We start from the raw sequence: 17,578 nt of genomic DNA, 5'->3' as shown, positions 1-17,578 counted from the left end.
CCGGTATTCATGGAAGAATGCAAGTCTGAAATTTATATTTTTCTTTCTTATTTTACCGGCTTTTTATCAATTTGTAAAATGTGTTCATAAAAACTTTTATTCAACTATTTATTCTAGACATAAAAGTATTCACCCCTCCAAAATTATAATCATGGCTTTGTCCCTGACTACACCTAAATCCTAATTGCATGTATGATATGCCATAAGATTGACCACCCCTGAACCTAAACTTGAAGAAGCAAGCTGCACCAAGTAAAGTCAGAGAATCCTTTGGCTCTGCAACTTCAAGCTTGAATCCAGAATCCTTGTACAAATTGTCCATAATTTGTTTAAGGTTCATCACATCTTTGCCATATTGTTTAGCTTCAACTCTACCCAAGGTAGCAGTGAATGTAATTCAAATAATTAAATTATTATTTTTTATCAATTTAAAATTTTGAAATAAATGATAATTTAATGTAATATTTTCAAAACCAAATAAAGCTATTATATATTTTTTTGTAACTATGGAGTACATAAAAGTTTTGGTCAAGAATAATTTTTTTTATAAGTTTTTAAAATAAACTAAGGAAATTATTATTTTTTTTTTCAAAAAATTAGGGGTGGGGGCAGTTGCCCCTATCTGGTCCCCATCCACCCGCCCTCCACAATCCGGCCCCCACTTGGGCGAGACAGAGGCTTCATCCGTCCACCCGCTTATATATATATATATATATATATATATATATATGTATATGTACTTATAATGAAACAGCTACCCATCCAAAACGGCATCATTTCATTAAACCTAATGTCTCCCTTTGTCAAGTCCCACACCCAAAACCCTTTCTCACTCTCTCAAACCCCTTTGTCTCTTTCACTCACACCCCGTCACCCTTCACTCTCCTCTCAAGTCTTAGCCTCTCTCGTCGCTGTCCACAGCTTAAGCCATCTCCAAGCACCAAACCTCCTCTCTCCATCTCTGTAAGCATTTCAAAACCTTAGTCTCAATATTTCTTTTGTTTTTTGGCAATGGATTGGACTATAGAGAATAGGATTGTGTTTTGTGTGCTGTGAAGGATTGGATTGTGTGTATTTATATGAATCGTTGATCAAAATTTGTTAATTTGGGACTGAGTTAGGGTTTCAAATTGAAACCCAAAATTAGTTTAGGATTTCAATCCAAAAATCCTAATTTATATTAGGGTTTCTTATTGAAACCCTAAATCAGGTTAGGGGCTCATACCGAAACCCCTAACCTAATTTGATTTGGGGTTTCAATTTTGAAACTCCAAATAATTTTAGGGGTTTCAATTTTGATTTGTATAATTTGATGGTTTTAATTATTATGTAATTTTTGCATCATGTCAAGTATTTGTGAGTCAACTCCATGGATAATGGGTCAAATCCGAATAATAGCACTAGTGTTAGGTCCCCTATCCCTAAACCCATGCGCCCACCAAAGTTAGAGGGTGTTAACCTCAATGACCCAAAAGCCAAGTGTATCCATTGTGGTGAAATGTATTATTGCCCAGATGACTAACATAAGAGTTGGTGAATTGGGTTGTATTTAAAAATTAACAATTATAAATTAAATACACAATATAAATATAAACAAAATACGAAATAGCAATAAATATAAAGAGTAAGGATAAGAGAGAAACAAACTCAATATGTTAACGAGATTCGACCCAACTGCCTACTTCCTCACCTCAAGCTATCCCTTGACGATTCCCAAATTCATTATTCAACATCATTTAGGTGGAGATAGAAACCTATTACACCTTTAAACAATACAGCTACAAAGGATTCATGTAGAACACCCTCTACACTTGCAATCACTTTACACGTGGTAATTCAACTATTATCTATATAGAACACTTTCTATAGACACAAGGGTTATACACATCATTTTACTAATGTAAGAGCTGATAATGAATAGGTTATCAGAGAACACTCCTCAATGAGTGAAATAAGAACAATACAGTGCAAACTATATCTCTCTCAAAATGAACAAGGGTTAAGGCTCAATTCTTAGAAAAGAGAGATTGAAAACTTTGAATGAATGTTGGAAAACTTGCAATGATATGCGTATGCTCTTGGTATTGTGAATTTGAAGATCTCAATTGAGCTATTTATATGCATATAAAACTTCATATTCAAATTTGAAAAGATTCACATATCAAAGACAACATCATTCACTTTTCAAAAATTTCAAATTTAATCTTTTTACTTTTCACATATGACAAAAGGAATATTATTTACTTTGCAAATTTTTCAAACAAAATTATCGACCTTTTGCACCAGTCAAAAAGAGCATCAATCACTTTTAAAAATATTCAAATAAAACATGCACATGTGAAAGATGACAATCAATCATCTTTAATATTTTTAAAATTCAAATTTGTAATCATGCCATGCACATGTGAAGGATGACAATCAATTATCTTTCAAAAATTCAACTTTAATTTTCAAATATATTATTCACATGTGAAAAATATAATTTAATGCTTTATTACAAAATATTAATTTTGAACTTTAATCCTAATTTCAAATTTTTTAAGAGATTTACAATATTACTCTATGAGTTTTAATGTGAGTTTGTTCCCTTCTTGCTCATGCTTGGTTTCTTGATGTGCTTGACTCCATTGTGTAGACAACTTGAGTTTAAGACTCCTTTATTCTTTGTATTTGTTTGTTATCATCAAAATCCATATGTAGATATATAATTATATGAAACTTGAAATCTTGAGTTCAACATATATGGATGTCACTACAAAAGAAATGATACATCCCAACCGAATGTCTACATAGAAGAACAATGCAAGAAGAGTCTAATTAGACATTCTTTACAAGAAAAGAGTCAATTTAGATTATAGATTAGACTTAAAAAAAATAACAGATGGTAGTACTAGAGGAACGGTGAAGGGTATACCAAGTATGTTCCAGAGGGGTGTAGAGGTCACCTAACTCGTATGGTTATAATAGGTGAGCTACCATTTCGGTTTGTGGAGAATGAAAGATTCACAGCATATTCTAAGTTCTTGGAACTTAGGTTTAACGCTCATTGTCGCCACACGGTGGTATATGATATTATTAAATAATACAATGTACATGAATATTTGTTGAAAAATCAATTAAAGGGTCAAATAGTTTGTTTCACCACTGACATATGGACAGCGGTCCCAAACTTGAACTATATGCCTTTGAGGTAGCCATTTTGTAGATTATAATTGGCAATTAAACAAAAAAAATTCTCAAATTTTGTTTAATTGTCATTCAAAAAGGTGAGACTATTGAAAAGGCCTTTGGAGGCCGTCATAAAAGAATGGGGTTAAGAGCGGGTTGTGACAGTAATGATTAACGATGCCTCATCTAATGATGTTGCACTTAAGTATCTTAAGAATGAGTTTCGAGATGACAATATGTCAATCATGAGTTATGAGTTTTTACATGTTTGATATGTTGCACATGTCCTCAAATTTATTATGACCAACAATTGGCAAGATGTTCATGATTCAGTTGCAAGATTTATAAGTGCGGTGAGGTTTGTAATATTCACCGGTTAGGCCTGAGAAATTTAAAGTGTATGTTCGTGCTGCTGGTATTGAATGCGATGAGGGGTTGCGTCTTGATATTCCTACAAGATGAAACTCAATCTTCTTAATGTTGGAGATGGCCCAACAGTATAGAAAAGCCTTTGACCTCATGGGTGACAAGGACATACAATATGTCTAACACTTTGAGGATGATGGGAGACCGGGGCAGCCCAAGGATTATGATTGAGATGTAGTGCGGGTTTTTGTAGAATTTTTTAGACTTGTGTACGAGGTGACATGCACCATTTATGGGTCTTTATAAGTTACATCCAATGAATATTGTCAGCAAATTTGTTAGGTGAAAGAATAATTGGATAGAATGTGCGGGAGTGTTGATCCTACTTTGTGAAATATGACAATGAGCATGAGGCTCAAGAATGAAAAGTATTGGAGAGATTTGAGTATGATCAGCATTTCCTATATGTGGTTATTATTCTTTACCTGCAGTACAAAATCGATGGCATAGTATATGGCTTGGAAAGCACCAGAGAGAAGGTATGGGTGGATCATATTGCAACAAGGGTTAAAGAAACCCTCAGTAGATTGTATGATGAGTATGCCGCATTCAGGGGTGTAAATACTACATCAACTACTACATCACCTATTCTCGAAGTCAAGATGGTGAAAAAGCCTAGGTGGGCTTAGAGTTATGAGCACGTTTCTGAATTTTGAAAGACTTCATATGGTCAATCAGGGTTGGATAGATACTTGGCGGAGAAGATGTACCCATTTAGAGCATTGGCATTGACTTCATCAAAAGACTAGCCAAATGCAAAATTTGATGAATTTACTCAAAATACAGCTGCATTGGATTAGCTAAAGACATCTATGGGAAGTTTTGAGTTACAGTAAATATTGATCTTCCTTCAAATTTGAAGAGCTACTGTTCACTTATCAACTGTGTATTTTATTCCAGTTTAATACCGAACGGCCTTTTATTTTTCGTTTTCCTCTCTCCTTTTCCTCCCCGTGTCTTTTCTCTCCCCATTTCTCTCTTTCTATCGTTTTTGCGGTGCACCAATTCTTCATCTCTCAAATCCTTCATGCAAAATCAAAGTGGAACAAATCAGTTTCTCTCCTTTCAAGTTCATCGAGCTTCTTCTCCTTTTTCTCCCTGCATTTTTTTCTCTCCCCCTTTCTCTCTTTCTTTCTGTAATGGCAGTGCACCGATTCTTCCTCTCCTCTTTTCTCCACGTAGAATCAGAGTGAGGCTCCATACTAGTGTATTATTTCAACTTGGTACGACCTTTGCATCCTTTCAAGTTTGTCTCCTTTCTGAATCTCCTACAACCGTAGTTTCAAGAAGAAATGCAAGGAGCTTTTGCTCCCAATGAACCATTATTTAATATGGAGTATTGTGTTAAATTTTTTCTACCTAGAATACATTGTTCTGACTTTGGCTTAATTTTTTTTGGCTAATCGTGTATGTAATGTATTGATGGTATATGCATGCGATTTGCATCCCCAATGTGTGATAATTTATATGAATCTATTGTTAGTATATTTCACGATTTGCATCCCCAGTGTATTGGATTGAGCATACAAACACAGATTGTATAAGATTGAGCAGAGTGTAATGTATATGCAAAATAGGGGCAGAGGTTATGAGGTTATCATAGTATATTTTTCATTTCTGTAATGTAAACACAATACTCCAAAGAAGTTGCCCATTCTATTTTCTAGAGTTTATGGGGTTATCACTAAAAAGGTACATCTTACTGAATAAACTCTGTTATGAGACTGCATTGCCAACAGAACCTTGGTTATGAAGTTTTAATATAGATGAAAAAGAAAAGAAAATAGGGGCACAAATATACAAATGAAGGGGCTTCTATACAGAGCAGTATCTCATACAGTCCTTAAAAAATATATATTGTTGGTATATGTTTGATCAAATATATGCAAATTGAATTTATATGATTGGTTATGAAGTTGTAATATACATCCTTATAGGTCATTTTGTCAGACTATCCTGCACGACTGAAAATGGATGATTGCATTTTTATTTCACCATATATATAGTGCTAAAACATGGTCTGAACACACTTTTAAACCTTTTTCTCATTTGCTGTTTTGTTCTCTCATGCATGATTCTATGCTAAAACATGGTCAGAACACTTCTTTTTAAACCATTTTTCATTTGCTGTTTCGTTCTCTCATGCATGCTTATGTGCTAAAACATGGTCTGAAGGCACTTCTTTTTAAATCGTTTTTCATTTGCTGTTTTGCTATATATATGTTGGAATTATATTGTCTTGTATTGTATTTGTTGTGCTACATCGTATGTACTGCATTGCCTGACAATTTAATAATTATGATTCTTAAAGAATGGACAATCCATTCGAGGAAGACCATTTCTTCACTATTCTCTTACAAAGTGGAGGCATAGGTCCTAATAGCACTCCAACATACACGCAACATTCTAATGTTGTGGTCCAAGCAACCCTTCATGGTGAAAATAAGCCTCCACTAAAAAATGTTTAAAGAGGTGCATCTTTCACTGTAGAGGAGGATAATGTGCTTGTCTTCAGTTAGCTCAACATTAGCATTGATGTCATTCGGGGTACTAATAAAAAATCCACTCAAATGTGGAGAGGATTTCTAATTTTTATCACGAGTATAAAAAATCAAATACTGTAAACCGTTCGATAGAGTCATTGATCAATTGTTGGTCCATGATCCAGAAATGACTTATTTATGCATATCTAGCGCAAGTAGAATCATTGCACCCAAGTGGTGCGACCGAGTAAGATAAGGTATGTACCATTTTCTTTTACTAATGCATTTATTTATGTAAGATTTATTTTCTGACAATATTCCTTAACTTTTTTCATATTGAAAAGTCAAAAATGTTGTATAAAGAGATGGAGCGAGGGAACTTTACATTGGAGCATTCTTGGTGTTTTTTGAGACACCAACCCAAATGACATCAACACATGAATACACTAAATACAAGGAGAGGCCTTCTGGCAAAAAAGCTGATAAAGAAAACTTGAGGAAGCGGAAGGCCCAAGAATCATTTGATGCTGAGTTCAACATGGCGGTAGGAGAAATGACTGAGGATTGACAGTTGCTCATGGTGGAGAGGAGAGAATGGGTGACGAAGGCAAATCACGATAGAAGTGCACAGTTGGAACTTGATAAGAGAAAGTCTAAGGCGGAGATCATGAGCAAGGATCTTTCTAGCATGAATGCCATGCAGCAAGCCTACTTCGATAATATTCAGAGGAAAATTTTTTACAAGTCCATGAATATTTCGAATGATACATCCGAATGATTTCAAATTTCCAGCTTTTAGTAGCTGACCAGCCACAAATTTCTTATAAAACATGCGGCTGGACATCCACTATGAATGGTGAATATTTTATTACTTATGTGGGCTGATTGTATTTTGGACCTGTGACTTTATGTGGCCTGATTATATTTTAGAACTGTGTTATTCACTGGATTATTTATCAGAATATTTGTGAGATTATTTATTAGATTAGTTTCCAGATAATTTCAGTTTATAGCATGCATTATCAAATTATTTGTCAAATTTGTGAATGTCAGAATAGTTGTTCTATATGAACTTTGTCCACGTAGAAATTTGTTAGGGTACCTATATTGTATATTATAGATTGTGATAGCCCCTCCCGAATCTGTTTTTCAACATGGAAAAATATCCACAAACATGGCTTGGCTACATTCAATTCAATAAGCAGATTAAAGTGGTAGTTTGCAAGTATTGGTCATCCTGCAGGTTGTATCAGCAAATTAATGATGCAATGTTGTGATCATCAACTCCATGACTAATGGAAGAATATAGCTCTTTCCAATAGTAATAAAAAATAAACATATTTGTAATGGGGAATAGAGAGAGATCACTTCCTAGCTTAGAAAATTAAAATGTATTAAATCTGGCAATTAACAAGGTAAATTAATTTCTATTAAAACAATAAAAAGGAAAATCATAAATATGACCACATTCTGACAAGTACTACAATACACAACAAGGTGTTTCCATATTCTAGCTCATAAATTATGCTCGAACATGCATATTCCATAAATACTCGATAAAGTCGACTTGGAGTTGAGAATAAGTACCTCTGTCTCTAATACGATGATGTTATGCAATGAACTTCATTAATTCAGGTATATTATTGCGTGAAATAGGCTCAAATGGAGTATCATCGTTGGCTTCATAATTGAACTGGTCAGCTCCGAGATATAGATGATGCTCATTTTCAACGATTATATTGTGTAAGATAATGTATGTGTATATAATATCTTTTATAACTTCAGGTTAGAAATACCTAATAGGTCTACATACAATTACAAATCTAGCTTGAAGTACTCCGAAGGCACGCTCCATATCTTTCCTTGCAAACTCCTGGCAAGCAGCAAAATGTTTTTTCTTTTTTCCATGTGGAGCAAGAATTGTTTTCACTAATGTTACCCACGAAGGATATATACCATTAGTAAGACAATATCTCATTGTGTATTCATGACCATTGATTGTATAGTTACACAGAAGAGCATGACCTTCGACCAACATAGCAAAAACAAAAGATCGATCGAGTATGTTAATGTCGTTATGAGACCTAGGCAAAACAAAAAAAACATGCCATATCCAAAGATCGTAAGAGGTGACAACTTCCAAAATAATAGTTAGTTCATTTACGTGACCAGAGTATATACATTTCCAAACACTAGGACAATTCTTCCATTTCTAGTACATGCAATCAATGTTATCCAACATTCCTGAAAATCCATGCCTTTCTCCAACTTCTAGTAACCTCGCTATATCATTGCTGGTTGGAGACCTCGAGTACTCACCCCCAAAAGATTGACAAGATCACCTTTACAAATTTCTTCATACTCAACCATCCGGCATTTTCTCCAATTCTTACATACTCATCCATAAGATCTACCGTTACCCCATATGCGAGTATCCTAATTACTGCAGTCATCTTTTGAAGGGAAGACAATCCAAGCCTCCTACTGGTGTCTCTCTTTTGGACAAAATATTCATCATGAGTCTCAACAATAGAATGTATGCGTAAAAAAAAAAAAAAATCACAACTCATTCGAAACCTCCTCCTAAAAACATTTGGTGGACATATTGGCGGCTGAGCAAAGTAATCTTTCCAAAGGTGCTCATGACCTTCCAATGGATCACGTCATATGAACATACGAGGTTGAGAATTAGGACAACATGAAGCAGATGCTCCCTCGGCTACATGGGGTCATTGCTTCTATGATTCTATCATAAGATCCTCATGATCAAAATAAGTTTTATCTAACATATGAAGAATACTCCGAAAGGGATCCATAGGGAGCTGAGAGAAAATTTCTTGAAGAATTGGAATAAGAAAGATTGGTTTTTGATGAGTGTGAAGTAGTTAAAGAATGGATCTATTTATAGGGCTTAATCCAAGACTATTAGCTACAACTAAAAATGTTGGCAAAAGAAGAACGGTTGGCTACATCTACATGTTGGTTTGAAGAATTATGGATATAAATGTTGGGTATTGTACATGGTGGAATGAATGTATTTGACTGAGGATAGAATTGTAGATATGAAGTTTGGGTGGAGAAGAAGGATTTGTATAAGTATTCGTTAGTTTCAAGAATTATAGATGTAAAGTTTGGGTAGAGAAGAAGGGTTTGTGAAAGTATTTATTAGTTTCAAGAATTGTAGACGTGAGTATTGGTTAGAATAAATATTGGCATAATATAATTGTTGGATGAACAAATTGTAGATGTGTTTGTTGGTTTCTTAAATTATTGTATATATGATTATTATGTAGAAGATGAGTTGGCAAAATGTGTTTGTTGGGCAATTAGGTTGAGGAAAAAAATTAATTGGAAATCAATAATTTAAGTATCAAATTAATTTTTTTTTAATCAATCAAATTAAATTATTAATGTACATATGGTTAGTGTAATTGTAAAATATGAAAAAAAAATTAAAAATATTATTATTAAAAAAATAATATTATATTATTATTTTGATGAATCCAATAACTAATCTAATGTGGGGGTTATGGATAGGAAGGTTTCGGAGTTATGGAAAATATGTACTTTTCATCAAATTTTGAAGATGGCTTTGATGAAGCCAATGTGGATGCTCTTCGCGGTAGTTTGATATCTTAACTTGGTGGAAGGTCAATGTCATCAAGTAATCCCATCATTGGAGAGATAGCTAACAGTATTTTGGTTATCCATATTTCTACTATAGCCTCAGAGTCCGCCTTTAGCACCAGAATGCATATTGTCCCCATTCCGAAGTTCATTATCTCCTACCACTATGGAGAACTTTGATTTGAACTCAGAATTGGATCAAATAGAAGCTAATTCATATTCTGGATGTGGTAGACTTTGTGGAGGCCGACGAAGAAGAGATTGGTGATCAACCTAGATTTGGTAATCACTCGTAATTCATTATTTTGTTTTTACTTATAATATATTGTGTTATATTTATTTGACCACACTTAATTTCAAATTCAATTGTTATGGGGACAACTTCGAGAAATGAGGCTATGTCTCAATCTACATTGGTAGCAAAATGACTTTGATCCACCATTGCCATTGATTTATTAACTTTGTCTCTTAATTATTTGTAGTTTTTTACATATGTATCTAATTTTTTTAATTTTATTTCCTATGTTTTTTCAAGTTTTATAATCTCACTTGCTCAATCCTAATCTCAATGATCTCATCTTGACAGAAAGGCCTACAACTACAAGCTTATGATCGCATCTTGCCATTGATTTGTTAACTTTGTCTTTTAATTATTTGTAATTTTACTTTTTTTTTAACTTTTTTACGTATGTATATAATGTTTGTGATTCTAATTTTTTTTCATGTTTTATAATCTCACTTGCTCATCCCTAGTCTCAATGATCTCATCTTGCTATAAGCCTACAACTATAAGCTTATAATCTCATTTTTTTTAATGTGTATTTCAGTTTTAGAAAATTATTTTGACAATTTTTAATATTTGTAAATTAATTTGTAATATTTTTAGATTAATTTGTAATAGCTTAGAATTATTAGTCACAACTTAGAAGTTACTAGTTAGAACTTAGAACTTAGTAACTTTATTAGATATCATTGAATTTATGTTTGTTTTTTTTTAGGATTGAATTTATGTTTTATGCTTTAACTTTTAAGTTTAATTTTTTTATATTATGTATTTAATTGTTTTTCAATTATTTTTTGTTGAATTAGGCAAAGAAAGAAATTAGAATAAATTCAAGCCAATGTGGAGATTTGTTAGAATGATGATTTCATTTCATGTTGAAAACTCCATTCTAGAGACTTGGCTTGACTGTGACTCGACCCAAACTTGACCTTGGCTCTAGCGAATTTCAAACAAATTGTTCGCTCGACATCCGCTAGAACAAATGTTTAGAAAACCTACTTCCTATGCCGTTTTATCTATAAACATATTTTGTATTTTAGTGATATTGGAGAATAAAATTATTAGAAATTTTGATAACATTTTAGAATATCTTATTACCCAAACAAGCCCTAAATTTTTCTATTAACAAGATTCATAAAGCTTAAATCAAAACAACATTATTTGTCAAACATGGGTTGACATAAGAAGTGTCAAAATATAGATTAAATTATTAAAATCATTTATTTTCATTGTTGATTTAGTTAGTATCAAAACGATGACCTCTGACCTCAAATTGAAATCATGGCTCCACTCTTTCATCCATTTTAATTGAATATTCCATAAAGAATTGTTCAAAAAGAATCCAATTCCGTCCTTATAAATTTTCTGGGTTATAAGGTAATGATTATCACAAGAAGACAAGTTGAAACGATCCAGGAAATGCAGAAATTTCATATGAGAAATATGTTCATTTAAATCATCGTGAAAATTGATGACTTTCATTGAAAATAGTAACCATATCAAACAGCAAAGATTACAATGCATATTCTATCATAAATTTCTTGTTTTTATTCTCAGTAGAAGATACTTCAACTTGCTGTAAATACATCACAACATACAAATTACAATTACCATAATCACTATGCCATGCAGTTATACACAACCTAGTGAAATGAAGCTCCAGAAAGAGTGCAGAGAAGAATTATACACAAGCAGGGGCATCAAAGTTGGGAAATACTACGAAAGCAAGAGACAACGGAGCGATATATAATGGAGAATTCACGCCATTATGAACAGGGTCCAAACTTGGGATTTCTCCTTCATCTGTAAGCTTTAATGGAATCCCATTTAGAAGGGAGATTTCACTGCGAGTGTAGCCATCTTTTGGAGTCAAGTGGTACTCCTCTCTGTATAATGGTCCATCTGAAGCTTTCCTTCCAACCCAAGAAACTGTTCTCTTAATATTATGCATCAGTGATCCTTCTCCTTGAGTTGTTTTCCCATTTGCATGAAAATTTACATTCATACGATTCTCAACCTTGACTATGAAATCAGTCTGATTGCTTAAATTAATCAGCAGTAAAGTAATACCCGCCTGTAAAAATGTGATGACAATAGTCAAAAGTTAGCAGAAAGAAATAGGGAATTTATGCAAGATATTATAGAATGACAAGAAGCCATATTGCAGAAATAGCAATCTTCACATGTATATGAAAGTTTTAGGGACTTATGGAAGAGAGACCCTCATTCTAAATAAAATCTTCTTGCAGTAAAAATTGAAGAGAAGTAGCCAGGTGGAGGAAGAGAGACCCTCATTCTATATAAAATCTTCTTGCAGTAAAAATTGAAGAGAAGTAGCCAGGTGGAGGAAGAAGTAGGGGGGATAAGGCGAAATTAAGTTTTGAAATCAAAACTTTGATCCAAAAAGTTGTGCTGAAGATATACGAAGCCACATGCCTCAATCGAGCGCCAGAACCTAGTTGTGACCTTAGACCATAAAGCTAAAGTATTCGCAAATCAACTGGTTTGGTTACACAAAACTAAACTATCTCATCTCATTTTATCTCATATTATTACAACTTTTTCAAATTTCCACATAAAATATAATAAACAATTCGACTTTTTCAAATCCCAAAACAAAACTAATATTAAAAAATTATATTATAACAATATTTTATTCAACAAAACATCTCATCTCATTTCATCTGAATTGCGTAACCAAACGAGTAATGAAATCTAGATCTGCCAAGGAGAATATTGATGCCAGAGATTCGGGTTTGGACGGTCACAGGAGTAAGCAAAAATGACTAATGATAGAAAGTAATAATGAAAAGGTTGGTTATGAAAACCTCACCACAAAAAGATATGACCTACACCTACTAATCCAAAAATTTCCTTGAGACTCCTACAATGTTCCCACAATTATTTCCTTCTAAATAAGTCAGTACAAAATCAGCACAAAATTGCGCCTTACCCTTCCTTTTGAACAATGGGCATAAGAGCGTAAATATGATGAAGCATCAGTATCAACAGCAAGAACGCCCTTCCCCATAAGTCGATGCCATAGAAGTGCACTACTCAAATCACGATATCAAACAAAAGGCAACAATATATAATTAGATAAGACTGGCAAAGAAAAATGACCAATGTGGGCAATGCCCCCCCACCCAAAAAAAAAAAAGAAAACAAAACAAAACAATAACTTATGCTCTTGCCTGTAATAGTCAGGTCTGGGAACAAATGTGGATGTGTTGAGGAGACCATAGTTCCCACCAACTAAAGACTGCCTGCAGTATACTGTTGTATTGTATTTTGATGCCATTCCAAGCTGATCTAAGTACCTAGAATTTAAACAGGAAAAAGAGAAATCCTGAAAAATTGATGACGCAAATAATATAGAACAGTAGTAAATCATAAAACGCTTAAACTATAAAAAAGTTATGGACAAAAGACAAGAAAATGTGAAAGTGAGAACCAAAATTACCAGAAGCTGTTTACAAAAGTGTCAGACACATGGTGACCACCACTGTTATATGCACCACCAGATTCTCCAACCCATGCAGAAGCCCAAGGACCATGCCTTTGCAGAATTTGCTGAAGATTGTTGAATGTCTCTGATATCTTGCTCAAGTGAGAGGGATCCAATATCTTACTTTCAAGACTGGGGTCAACACCTGAAATGGAGAGAGGAATTGTAAAAGCAGAAGCATGAGGGCACAGATAAAAATATAAGTGCGCCTTTGGATGTGTCACGGCATGCCAGATCTTATTTCCTTCAAGAAAGCCATCATTACGAAACTAGCAGTCTTGAAGTGCAGTCTTTAGGAGTTGAAAGTAATCTATGTATGAATGAAAGAAACATTTACGCTCGCCTATTTGTTTTGTTGATCTTAACCTCCATGCCAGTTTTGAAAGTGTGCATATTTGTGCACTGTGTGTGTGAGAAAGGGAGAGAGATTTGACAGACCCAGACAGAAGATAAGAGACAAAGAATTATACCTATATTTTTGTTGTAAAGCGCACAAAAATGTAATTTTCTTAGTATTGGGTGTGGAATCACAGGTGGAATGAACTGTTTAATGTCTTTGAGTCGGTTGGTATAACCTTTAGATATACTGGAAGTAAGCACAAGCCATACTTTCTTTTTTTTTTTGTCAATGAGTAGTAGCCCCCCGCGGGGGGGGGGGGGGGGGGGGGGGGTTTGAACTAAATCCTGAACAATCACCTGTCAGGATTCATTTCATGAGAATCAAAGAAGAAAGTGTTTTATGCATTTTACTTGTCAAGAAAATTACACATTTAACTATTTTCCATGTCCTAGTAACCATTCATTGTGGCTGATACACGACAGAGTTCCACTCTGAGGGGAAAAATGAATGCGCAAAGTAGACACTGGAATAATTTATCCTGAAATGCTCCCATGTATGAGAATTTCAAATTAAACCACTAGCAAATATTCAAGTCCTGATTTCCAGGTAGAACAAGCATTTTGTATTATCAAATAGCTCACCTGCACCTAAATTGTATATATGATGAGTCATGGCATTGATTACTCTTGGACCTGAAACCTTAAGAAGTTTAGCGTACCACTCCAGCTCAAAGAATCCTCCAGGTGCTACAAGTGAAGGTTTCAAGGTGGAATTCTTATACAACTCATTCATTACATCCTTAAGTTTGATCAAGTCCTTCCCGTACTGTTCAGCACCAACACTTGCACCAACGCCACTTCCACTCAACTCATTACCTACAATAGCAGAGGCAAAGATAATCATGAAGCAGAACAAGATAATGGCAAAAGGTTAAGAGCTTTGTCTATCGGTCCATACCAAATTCCCATGAATCTATTTGGTATCCTTTAGAAATGGTATACGCCATCAAATCCTTTGTATTACTAGGGTCCCAATCTCCTCCCCAAACACCCCTCTTGATCTTGTGCCTTCCATAAAGTGCATTTAAGCCAAATGTCACAATTGCCCTACAAATGAAAGATTCGGGTAAGAATACATGCAAAACCTCCGCCTCTTTTTTTTTGTTTCTTTTGTTTTTTTTTTTTTTTTGGGGGGGGGGGGGGGGGGGGGGATGAAGTTTCCTTTCCTAAATACTGTAGACACAAATTGGAAGAATAAATTGCTCAAATGTCATAAAGCTTACCCCGTCTTGGCGAAAAAAAGGTTCAGCTCATCCCACCTCCTCATGTATAAACAACCCTTTGAAAATCCAAATAACCCATCTTTCATCTTTTGAAATGGATGGCAAGGAGACTTCAAATTTCCTATATTGTACAATACTTGATCTTGCAAAGATCCTCCAATTCTTATCCTCATATGCTTGAAAGCTATCAACCCACCAATATTGAAAGTGTAATACTATGTTGTTAGTCGAAATAATAAAAAAACAATTTTATCAGTCTGAAAAGTATTCGCATGTTATGAACATTTATAAAAAGGAGTAAGCTTATTGAAGCAGACAGAGAAACCTTGGATTGCTTTGGCAAGTATCGGATGAGACAAGTCCTGAAAAAAGCAAACTACACTGAGCCATGATTCAAATTGCTTCACTGCGTTCCAGCAATTTAATGAAAAGTGTGTGCTGTTGTTCCTTGAATGCTAATATACACTTGTGTGGTAGAAACTTCTAGATCCTCACCAATTTTGTAACAGATGCATTCCCCCATGGACATTGGTTGTAGTCACACTTTGTTGGAGGCCACCAATCAAGAGTTGCACAGATGAAGTTTTCGTCAGTTTCAGCTACTGTTGCAGTCCCATCTACTACAATTTTAGCAACTCTAATTTCTTGAGCCAAAATTGCAGGGATAGAAACCAGGATGAGAAAAAGATTGAGGTAGAATCCCATGATGTAAATACTCTCAAGACCACCTCAGCCTATACAAGTTAACTGCAACAAGAAGAGTATTTCCTTAACGACAGGCAGATCTTATACAATGTGTAGAGCTAGTACAGGTTTCTAGAAAAGAATTACACGACACTTGAGATTTTTCTACTTCATTGGGATGGGAATTACAGAAGTTACAACTCTTATTTGCCCCAAACTACATTAATCATCTTTCATCTTTTTAGCCAACCAGCTATTTGAAAGAATCAAAGCTAAAATTCATTTCAATCTATAAAATACAGAAGAAATGTCTAGAAAGAAAAAAAATCCTTAACAAAAGTGGGAGGGGAGAGAGAGAGAGAGAGAGAGAGAGAGAGAGAGAGAGAGAGTACAAAGCAAAATTAACACCAAGGAAACAAATATGCTTGTAATCAAGAACACGTATTGTGTTAGAAATTCTTGTTAGATCCACGAAGAGACGCAGAAAATGCCTGCTTTTTCATGCTTTTATTTTTTATTTTTTTAAATAAGACTTTTCACCCATAATATAATCGGTTGTTGGGATATAAACCCAAAGCTACCCAGAGAGGATGTAAGATGATTATGGACAACCCAAATGAGAATTACCTTCAATAAAACTAAACCAGATATAAAGACCGCCATGGATGGTAATAAATGGCGACGCTCAGTTCTAAAAGTGGCTTTCCTCGGCGGCATGCATCAGAAATCAGTTTGTAGTGGATACATAAAGAACAAAACCGAAAGCAACCCAAACAGAATTCAATAAAATAAGGCCAACCCAGATGAAAACCAACCTCAAATGTCACAAACTCACCACTAATGGCAACAGTGAAGCTCAACTCGGAAGCAACTTTCTTTCGAAGTACTTCAAATAATGTTGCTCTTTTCCGGTGCGGAACTTGCTCTCTGTCTTCCTGTATTGGCGTTTCTGACACCACAGTAAGCAGCTAATCCATGTGGGGGTGAAATTGGTGGAAATCATACTTGTCGGTTTGCTAAAAGTTAACAGCTAAAATTTAGCTGAGGTTTTAGTGATAAGCATAATTTAGTCATGGGTTAGGTTAGGTATGTGGAAACAGTTGAGAATCTTTCTCGTGGGGGCATATTTTGGGTGTGTAATTGATATTTGGCAGAGATTCCATTCTCAGCCATTATCTTAGCTTTGACTGCAAGTTATCCCTGCACCAAATCTTTCTCATGTATTTTGGGATTTGATTATTTCTTTACGTAAATGGGATTTAAACAGTACAATCTGTCTATACAGGACCCATTCCCCTTCGTATCTGTTATTTCTACGTCCAGGCATTTCCTTTTAATATATATATATATTAACTAACATTAGCAATTCTCACATTAATTTTATTTTAATTATTTAAAAAATAAAAATAATATTTTTTAAAAATATACTTACAAACTAACGTAACTATAATATATTAAATTATAAAATTATTTTTATTATAAAATATAACTAATCATAATAATTTGTACGTTATTATTTTAATGAAATGTTTTGAAACGGATGGGCTGTTTTCAGAGCTTTTAACAGCCTCCAATAATGAGATGCCATCTCAGCATTATACAACTTAATTATTGGTACAACATAATCCTTACATCAATTTATGACCCTTGAGTATTAATTAATATTGGTATCAGTTCTGTCGGCAGCTCTAAAATGCTTAATAGCTATGAATAAATTCACAAGAGTTGGTATGAGTTACGATTTTGACCCATCGCTTGACCAAATGGATAAGAGTTT

The 17,578-nt window shown here is 34.3% G+C and overlaps 1 protein-coding gene across 5 annotated transcripts; it reads right to left on the bottom strand.

Moving 5' to 3' along the window:
* Positions 1-11,433: 11,433 nt before the first annotated feature.
* LOC122281678 (heparanase-like protein 1) lies at positions 11,434-17,005 on the bottom strand. Of its 5 annotated transcripts, none has more exons than XM_043093411.1 (11): positions 16,617-17,005; positions 16,429-16,502; positions 15,613-15,864; positions 15,443-15,479; positions 15,118-15,301; positions 14,793-14,941; positions 14,477-14,710; positions 13,451-13,640; positions 13,182-13,307; positions 12,941-13,040; positions 11,434-12,061 (listed from the first exon to the last, which is right to left on the bottom strand). In XM_043093411.1, the coding sequence occupies exons 3-11, from the start codon at positions 15,820-15,822 to the stop codon at positions 11,669-11,671; spliced, it is 1,623 nt and encodes a 540-aa protein (XP_042949345.1). In that variant the 5' UTR covers positions 15,823-15,864; positions 16,429-16,502; positions 16,617-17,005; the 3' UTR covers positions 11,434-11,668. The 5 variants fall into 5 exon arrangements, with proteins under 5 accessions (XP_042949345.1, XP_042949343.1, XP_042949341.1 ...); XM_043093409.1 differs by having other exon boundaries at positions 16,637-17,005; XM_043093407.1 differs by lacking the exon at positions 16,429-16,502.
* Between the last annotated feature and the right edge of the window lie 573 nt (positions 17,006-17,578).

Source organism: Carya illinoinensis, chromosome 11, assembly GCF_018687715.1.
Source record: "Carya illinoinensis cultivar Pawnee chromosome 11, C.illinoinensisPawnee_v1, whole genome shotgun sequence".
NCBI lineage: Eukaryota > Viridiplantae > Streptophyta > Magnoliopsida > Fagales > Juglandaceae > Carya > Carya illinoinensis.
This window is presented reverse-complemented; position numbering and strand designations above follow the sequence as displayed.